Here is an 8,570-nt window from a genome sequence, read left to right on the forward strand (position 1 = left end):
CTCCTCCCTCCTCCCTCCCCCCTCCCTCTCCTTCTCCCTCCTCCCTCCTCCCTCCTCCCTCCTCCCTCCTCCCTCCTCCCTCCTCCCTCCCCCCTCCCTCTCCTTCACCCTCCTCCCTCCTCCCTCCTCCCCCATCCCTCCTCCCTCCTCCCTCCTCCCTCCTCCCTCCTCCCTCCTCCCTCCCCCACTCACGTGAGGCGTAGCAGCTCGTGCAGCCCGCCACTGGGCGAGGCCGCCACCTCCGCCGGCACAAAGTCCAGGTAGTAGTTGTAGGAGGGCACCACGTTGTCATGGCGCAGAGTGATGGTCAGCGCCACCTCCCGAGCCATGCGCTCCCGCCGCCGCGCCATCTCTGCTGCCGCCGCCGCCGCCGCCGCCGCGGCGCCGTCGCCCTCGTGCGTCGCACCGTACGGCAGGGCCGCCGCATCGGCTGCGAAGTTCATGAGCTTGACGGCGCAGGGGCGGCCGCGCCAGTTGCTGACGTACACCACGCCGTGCGCGCCGCGCCCCAGCACGCGGCGGCGGGCCTCCGCCTCCACGTCCACGGCCACGGCGCCCGCGATGTAGGCCACGCTGCTGCTGCTGCAGGTGCGACCCGCGGCGTCGCCAGCCCTGTTCACCTGCGCAGGCGCGGTGAGCGAGGGCGGGTTGGTTGTGCGCGTGTGTCCGAAATGACGACGCGAGTAAAAAGGCATAGGCGATCAGTGGTGAAACGGCAACGGCCTTGCTATGCGCTGGCCACGACCGTCACAGCCACCCGCCCGCCCGCCCGCCAGCCACCCAGTCACCCACCCACCTTGCTTGCTGCCTGCTGTATCATGGATTCAATCTGTTGCGCCATCAGCAGCCGGGGCGTGGCACCGCCGCCACGGCCAGAAGCCGCGGGCGTCCCAGACGACCCCCCTGCCGCCGGCGACGCCGCCGCGCCGCCAGCCCCAGGCGCACCGCCGGAAGCCGCCGCGGCGGCGCCGCTTCCCGGCGCCTGCGGCGGCGGAGGACCTCCAGTGGCCTTCCCAGCGGCGGCAACCGCTACCGCCGCTTGTATGCCCAGGCCCTCGCCCATGTACCAGGAGCGCTGGGCGCTGGAAGACTGTGGGTGCGGCGGCGGTTGGCAGCGGTTGGCAGCGGTTGGAGACACGTTTGGGTGTTGCCTTGGTGGCAGTTGGTGGAATCAGGGCTGGTGCCGCCGATGATTACGAAACCCAAACGTGGACAGGTGCGAGGGATGCGAGGGGTGCGAGGGATGCAATGGGTGCAGTGCGGCGAGGGGCGTGTTCGAAGGGGGTTACGGCGGTCTGGCTCACGACGGAACTACGGCAATACTCACCATGGCAAAGCTGTCTGGGGGCAACGATGCCGGCGGCTCCTGCGGCGGCGGCTGCACCATAGCCGTGTCCATCATGGCACCAGCACCAGCACCAGCAACACCAGCACCACCAGCGGCTGCAGGCGGCTGCGCAGCGGCGCCCGCCCCACCGGCCGGCCCTTTGGGTGCCGCCGCCGCCGCCGTCGCCTCAACGGCCACCGCCGCCTCTGCCCCGGCTGCTGCCGACGACGCACCCAGGGCAAGCGTGTCCACGTCACCGCCGCCGCCACCCCCATCTCGCCGCGCTGTGTCGGGGCCTTCACCCTTCCCCTGCCGACCATCCTGGGCGCCGCCCGACTTCTCTGCGCCACAGGAACCCGCAGCGGCCGCTAAGGACAGGCGCTGGCGGCGCCGGTGCGCCCATACCACCAGCGCCGCCACTGCCGCCACCAGCAACAGCCCGCCCACCACGCCGCCCACCACCGCCCCTGCCACCGCACCCGCGGACAGGCCGCTGGTGCCCTCGGTGTCTGCCGCAGCTGCCGAGTCGTCCCCGGCCTCCAGCGCCTGCCACACCGCCACGGTCACTGCACATACGGCGTGGCACACACGTGTGTACACATGCATTAGCGCGCGAGGAAACAGGGTGGGGCGACGAAATGACAACGCTGTCGCTAAGGGTATACAAAGAGTCCCCGAGCACTGCGCACCCCCGCGGCAGGCCAGGGCCCGCTGCTCTTCGCTCGTTGGCCATGGCGCATCTGCCCAAGGTCTCTGCCCAACCAACCCCGGGCGACCTCGAGTGAACGCGGCGCATGTACGTGGCAAACCCGGAAGCTTCCTTCCTCCCCCCGCAATCCCCTTCCACAACGGAGAGCTGACATGTACGGCGCAACTGGCCCCGCCCCTCGCCCCCAACCCAAGCCGGTGCTTGATTGCCACCCGGTTCAAAACACAGTACGGCACTCACGGGCGGGTATGCCGCAGGTCGTGGCGCCGTCCCACGTGGCAGCGGACGACGCCGCCGCGTCCGCCGCGCCCTCCGCGGTGCCATCCGCGGCCATCGGCGGCGGCAGCAGGTTCGTGTCCCCCAGCAGGACGGAGGCCGACACGACGCGGACGCTGGCACCGTCGCCAGCGGCGGAAGCGCCAGCCGCAGCGCTGGCGCGCAGCATGGCCGAAGCGACCGCCGCCGAGGACAGGTGTGCGGCCGATGGCTGCAGCTGGAAGGATGCCTGCAGAGAGGCAGGGCGGACAAAGGAATCACAGGTTGGTTGAGGGCCCGGCCCCCAGCCCCCGGCCCCCAGCCCCCGGCCCCCAGCCCCCCGCCCTCAGCCCCGGCTCTCAGCCCCCCGCCCTCAGCCCCCGCCCTCAGCCCCCCGCCCCCAGCCCCCGGCCCCCGGCCCCTGGGCCCCTGGGCCCCTGGCCCCCGGCCCCCGGCCCCTGTTCCCCGGCCCCTGTTCCCCGGCCCCTGTTCCCCGGCCCCTGTTCCCCGGCCCCTGTTCCCCGGCCCCTGTTCCCCGGCCCCTGTTCCCCGGCCCCTGTTCCCCGGCCCCCGGGCCCCAGGCCCCGGCCCCTGGGCCCCAGCCCCTGGGCCCCGGCCCCTGGCCCAGTGCCGTTATGCCTGGGTGGCTACATGGTCGACGGCCCCCAGCCCCTGGGCCCAGTGCCGTTATGCCTGGGTGGCTGCCAGGGCGACGCACCTGTCCGTTCAACACCAGCTTGACCCGCAGCACTGACAGGGCGGCAGCAGTAGACGCCGCCACTGCAGGCGACAGCAGGCTGCCGGCGGTGTTGCTGATGCTACTGCCACTGCTACTGCCACTGCTGTTGCTGTTACTGCTGCTACTGCCAGCGCTCGATGCGAGCGCCGCAGCCTGGAGGTACCTGCCGAGGCCGCAGGTGGCAGCAAGGGCGGCCGCGGCATTTCTAGCAGTAGCAGCAGTGGCAGTAGCGTTGCCGCCGCCCGCCACCGACGTGCTGCTGCTAGTGGTGCCGTTGCTGGCCAGCACGCCGGCACACAGAGCCCCGGCTGCCGTGCTGCTGTTGAGCGCCCCGCTGCTGGACGCCCCAAACAGATCCAGCACACCTGCCAGGGTCGGGGCCAAGGACGCTAAGGATAAAAGAACTTAAGAACCCAGCGTACCATGCCCGCCCGCCCGTCCCCGCCCACACGGCCCTGAAACATTGCGCGCCCGTGTGTCAAGCCGCTCGCAATCACCCTCCGACCCAGCCGCGCCTGCCAGCGCGCCCGCCCGAGTCCCACCCCATCCCACCTCGCTTGCACCGCCACACCCAACGGCACCTCGCCTCACACCGGCCGTTCGACACGCCCAGCCGCCACCCAGTCCCATCCCCACCCCCTGTCCCAACCCATCAACCGAATGCCACCGTCGCCTGTCACCGGCACACACGAGTGCGCACCTTGCGGCACCAGCAGGGAGCAGTTGTACAGCTCGTAGGAGACGAAGGCGGTTGAGGTGGCGGTTGTCGTGTCGGTTGTTGAGTTGGCGGAAGCGCCCGCCGCCGCTGCGCACCTGAACCCGCGGTGCGAGAAGGAACAAGGAACACCAGGCACAAGTGTGACTAGGAACGGGGCATGGAAGCACGCACGCCAGGAAACTGCATACGTGCTTGCGTGCGTGAGGGTGCGCTTTAGGTGCACTACTAGCACTCCTAATCCGGAACACGCATGCCGTGTTGGCAACCTATTCGCAATGTGGTGTCGTAGCTCGCAACGCGAGGGCAAGGCCACACGCGCTCGTCACGCACCTGTCTCTCCAAGCATCCACCCCGCCGCCTGTCACAGCAGCTGAAGACTGCGACTGCTGTTGCTGCCGGAGGGCCCGCCGCCCGGCTGCCGGACTGCTACTGCTATTGCCGCTACTGCCGCCCCAGCCCAGGGCCAACAGCTCCTGTGCGCTGGTCGCCAGCGGCGCCGCCACCACCGGGCCGAAGCCCGACACCCACAGCCGGACCAGCTGGCACGTGACTGCACCGCCGCCGCCGCTGCTACTGCCACTGCTGCTGCTACTGCCGCGAACGAGGCTGACGCCACCGGCGAGCTGTAGCAGCACGGGGGCGCCTCGCGCGGGCCCCAGCAGGGTCACGTTGTAGGTCAGCACGGCGCCGGCCTGTGTGCACGTGTGGGCGGATAGGTGGGCGGGTGGGCGGGTGGGCGGGTGGATGGACGGGTGAGTCCAGGTGGGGAGGAGGTCACGGGCAAGTGATTATGGGCACGGCTGGGCGGAAGTGAGCGACGCGCGCGAGTGCGCGCTCCCGTGGGCCATGTCCAAGCCCACACCGCCAGGCCACCGCCCGCAGCAACCGGTTCTTCAGCCGCCTCCATCCATGCACGCATGCACGCACGCGCCTTGTGCCCTCCCTGGGGCCTCGTCCCCCCGCCTGCAACCCGGGCACTACCTCCGCCCCGCCCGACTCGTGCCCTGCCCTCGCGCTGCTGCCTACCGGCGGCCAGTTGGCGGGCCCCAGGCTCATGTTGCGCATCAGCGCAATGACCCGCTCGCCGCCGCCGGCGGGCGCGTCCAGCGCCGGCTGCTCGGGCGCCCAGGTCTCCTGCGTGCCGTGCGTGTGGGATCGGATAAGAAGAGCGAGGTCAGCTAGAGGAAGCGCGAGCGAAGAAGTAAGGGACCGTAAGCAAGCGCGCAGCGCATTGCTGCGTGCGGGGACACAGGTTTGGAGTGCGGTCAAATCACTGCCTGACGCTGACCCATATCAGCAGATCCAGTCGGCGGCGCCCTTGGCCCTAGGTGAACCCCTTGGTGCTCTAGTTGCGTCTGCCATCGCCCGGCCTAACTTCCACTTTCGCCAAGAAAAGATACCACTTTTACTAAGACACAGCCCACAGTGCATCGCCGCTACACAGATTATCACCTGCAACAGCGCCAGCAGCTGCGACTCGTTGAAGGCCAGTGACACGCTGGGCGGCGGCGGCATGCGGCTGCCTGCCGGCGGCAGCGCAAACACGTCGTAGTCAAAGGGCGCGGGCTGCGTGCGCAGCACCCGCGCCGTGCTGGTGCTGTTGTAGCCCACCACGCGCTCCCGGCCGTTGTCGGCGCTGGTCACGCCGGCCGTGACGCCGCCGCCGGGGTCGTTTTGCGAGCCGTACCGCGTCTGGCGCCCGTCAGCGTCCGTGATCTGCACTCATTAGGCAAATACGAGTCGGGATGTGGTGCTGTGATGTGCAGTTGGAAGGGCGCTCGTACGACCCTAAGCGCGCTCCAAGTGCTGTTGCCGTGAGCCTTTGTCATTTGCATCCCGCACCCACCTGCCCGCTCCTTTCTACCAGTCCGTCCCCGCTTGCAGCCAACGTCACTTTCCCATCTGCCCCCACGCACCGTGCCCCCACGCTCCCAGCCGCCGCCTCCCCGTCCGTTCTACGCTTCTACAAGTTCAGTTGCCTACCGTAACAGCCTCACTCACCTGCGTGTTCGTCGAGATGACAGCGCGCAGCCAGGCCGCGGACGCCGACTCCTCCGCCGTCAGCGCGCTCACGCGCAAGAACCAAAACCCCGTGTACCTGCGCAGCAGGACCAGGCCGGTGTTCAACAGAGAGGCATGGGCATCTAACAGTAATGTGGCAGCATGATCACTGCGCCGGCCATTCATTCGCGCCTTCCGTGAACAGCACACAATAATTCAGCAACTATGTATGTTTCGCAAGACAGGTGGTGACGCTGGTAGGGTGAACAGCACACTGCTGCCTGTGGCATTTCCAGCATGCGCAGCAAGGGAGCATGCCCGGCCCAGCTTGCGGGCGTTCATACAGAAGTGATTGGCCCCCGCCAGCCAAGCCCTTTTCCTTACTACGGAATCATAACTTGACATCTGCTCACCTCAGCTCGGCGGCGGTGTACACGGACGCGTGGCGCAGCAGCTGCACCTGCACGCCACCATCGGCCCTGCGCGCATCGATTATAGTTCAATGCGTTGCGTGTGGATTGTTCCAGGTGCTCAGGGCCTTAGTCCGTACCCCTTAGGCCCCGCCCCTAGGTCAGCATACCGGCTACTAGTCTTGTCATGGGCAGCGTCTGCGCGTCTCGCGTTCCTTATTGTGAATGATGAAACCTTGATGTGCCCCCGGTGCCTCCATTCCCTGTCCGCTGCTAGCTGAGCTACTGCCACATATGCTGCTTTCATCCCCCCTGGCATGTGCGCGTGCCACCCTGCGAATTATTAATGTCGCGTATCCACTCAAACCCACCACCGTGCCCGACCACCCACACAACCACCCACCAGCTCTCGTCCGCGGTGACGTAATAGAACCAGCCGCTCATGAGGCCCAGAGGCCAGGTGCCTGAGGGCAGGTGGCGGGCATTGCAACAGTGAGCCCACGGCCGCGTGTGCTTGCAGGATTAGGAAAACGGACGGGTAGGCCACAGCGCAGTCCGCCGACCAACCGTCAATGTCCACAGCACACAGCACGCCACAGGTCCCTCCCGCCGCTCCTCCGGCCCTCCCGCCCCTCCGGCCCTCCGGCCCCTCCCGCCGCTCCCGCCGCTCCTCCGGCCCCTCCGGCCCCTCCCGCCGCTCCGCCGGCCCCGCCAGCCACACCCACCCATAGCGCCCTGTGGCATGTTCACTGTGGTCAGGTCGCACAACGTGAGCACCGCCGGCGGCAGCAGGACACCGCTGCTGTTGCCGGCTCCGCCAACACCAGCAGCCGCGCCCAGGGCCGTTGCGTTAATGGCGTCGGGGCTGCTGTTATTGGCAAGGTCGCTGCGGCGGCTGAGGCGGAAGACGTTGCGGCGCAGGCGCAGGTCCAGCTCGGTGCCGGTGGTGCCGCCGGCGGCCGTCACGCGCGCACCGCCGCCCGCCAGGGTCACCTGTGGGCAGAGGGCACAAGTGAACTGAGTCAGCTGGTCCCGGTCGGCTCTTGACGGCCTGTCTGCTTGAGCCATATGCGCCTAGTCCCCTGCTATCGTGCTTCTTCGAAAGGGCAGGTGTGCGGAGCCGAACAAAATGTAGCTAGCTTGCGGCCAGCAGCTATCCCAGAGTCAGCGCAGGCCCGGGACAAGGCCACTCACATTCCGGTAGATCCATGCCAGGGGCGTCATGTCATCGTGTGCGCTGGCGGCGGCAGTGGCGTTGCCACTGACAGGCAGGAGGCCGCGCTGCGGCGACGGCTCCGCCGGCAGTGAGATGTTTGCATCCAGTGTGAGCAGCACGCGTGCGGAGCGGTGCTGCAGCCGCTGCAGCGCCTCCAGCAGCTGCGGCCCGGAGGTCACGACCTCGGCGGCGCACGGGTCCAGGCCGGCCGCCGGGGGGGTAGCTGCGGCCGCGGCGGCCTGGCGGAGGCTGGCCCATTGGTCGGCGGGGCAGGTCAGGTTGACGCGCTCCGCGGCCGACACGCTGCCAGTGAGCGCGCGGAGGTAAACGAAGCCAGGGCCAGCCTGTGGGCGCGCGCGGCCGCGCGCGGTACGTGGGGGCGGGGGAGGTGTGAGGTTGGAGGGAGGTGCGCGGATAGGCTGCTGGTGAGAAGGTAAGACGCGGGTTGGTGCGCGCATGTATCACGGTCGACGGTCACACACACACACACACACGCACGCACCTGGAGCCCGGGCGAGGGCCACAGCGAGCTCGACCGGAAGGTGCACACGTCGACCGCCAGCTGCCAGAGCCACTCGCAGGAGCTGTAAGCAACAGTTACTCCCATTATCCGGGTAAGGCCAGGAACTTGAAACTCAGGGGGGAGCCATGATGCAGGTTCTCGCATTGTCCCCGAAATGGCTGTCGATGGGCTGCCACTGTAAGCTAGGCTACAGTTATTGCCAGTTGAATTCGCCAGGGCCAGCGCAAGGCCCTCAGTTGACTGCTGCCAAACGCAGCCTGCCGGCAGCTCAGGCTGCTGAGGCATCTGGCATAGTGCTATTTGCTGCAAGAATAATGCGCACAGAGCGTGGGCCACAATAAACTGTCGCATTTCAGCGGCTTGCGATGTTACTAAGCTAGTGCTTGCTTTCCCTCATAATACGTATATAACCACGGCGAAATGCACCCATTGTTGCTGTATGTTTGAGACGGGACTTGCAAGAACGGGGGAGGGGCGTTCTCGCTCGTATCTCTCATAGTTTGAGCGATCGCGGCAGGCTCGGCGGAAACGCTGTAATTATTGTACAGATGCTGCATCGAACACGCATACTCCCCTAAAATGCTACGGTTGAGAGCTCCTCCTGCCATTTGCCCGTGTTTCCTGCCGCCTGCTCCGTCCAGCGGCTGTCGAGAGCACGCGAGCACTGGCAGG

At 67.9% G+C, this 8,570-nt stretch overlaps 1 protein-coding gene across 1 annotated transcript in view; it reads right to left on the bottom strand.

Annotated features, from left to right (window-relative positions):
• The window catches only part of CHLRE_02g141826v5 (uncharacterized protein), a 16,184-nt gene extending 7,886 nt beyond the window's left edge, over positions 1 to 8,298 (bottom strand). The window contains exons 1-15 of the mRNA XM_043060115.1: positions 7,878 to 8,298; positions 7,354 to 7,719; positions 6,885 to 7,152; positions 6,563 to 6,623; positions 6,163 to 6,228; positions 5,750 to 5,846; positions 5,201 to 5,464; positions 4,775 to 4,882; positions 4,079 to 4,440; positions 3,731 to 3,843; positions 3,010 to 3,395; positions 2,277 to 2,541; positions 1,328 to 1,893; positions 797 to 1,090; positions 193 to 620 (exon numbers count right to left, since the gene is read on the bottom strand). Of these exons, the coding sequence (XP_042927878.1) occupies positions 193 to 620; positions 797 to 1,090; positions 1,328 to 1,893; positions 2,277 to 2,541; positions 3,010 to 3,395; positions 3,731 to 3,843; positions 4,079 to 4,440; positions 4,775 to 4,882; positions 5,201 to 5,464; positions 5,750 to 5,846; positions 6,163 to 6,228; positions 6,563 to 6,623; positions 6,885 to 7,152; positions 7,354 to 7,719; positions 7,878 to 7,982 (3,749 nt within the window). The 5' untranslated portion in view covers positions 7,983 to 8,298. The remainder of the gene's footprint in view (positions 1 to 192; positions 621 to 796; positions 1,091 to 1,327; positions 1,894 to 2,276; positions 2,542 to 3,009; positions 3,396 to 3,730; positions 3,844 to 4,078; positions 4,441 to 4,774; positions 4,883 to 5,200; positions 5,465 to 5,749; positions 5,847 to 6,162; positions 6,229 to 6,562; positions 6,624 to 6,884; positions 7,153 to 7,353; positions 7,720 to 7,877) is intronic.
• Between the last annotated feature and the right edge of the window lie 272 nt (positions 8,299 to 8,570).

The sequence above is a fragment of the Chlamydomonas reinhardtii genome, chromosome 2, assembly GCF_000002595.2.
Source record: "Chlamydomonas reinhardtii strain CC-503 cw92 mt+ chromosome 2, whole genome shotgun sequence".
Lineage (NCBI taxonomy): Eukaryota > Viridiplantae > Chlorophyta > Chlorophyceae > Chlamydomonadales > Chlamydomonadaceae > Chlamydomonas > Chlamydomonas reinhardtii.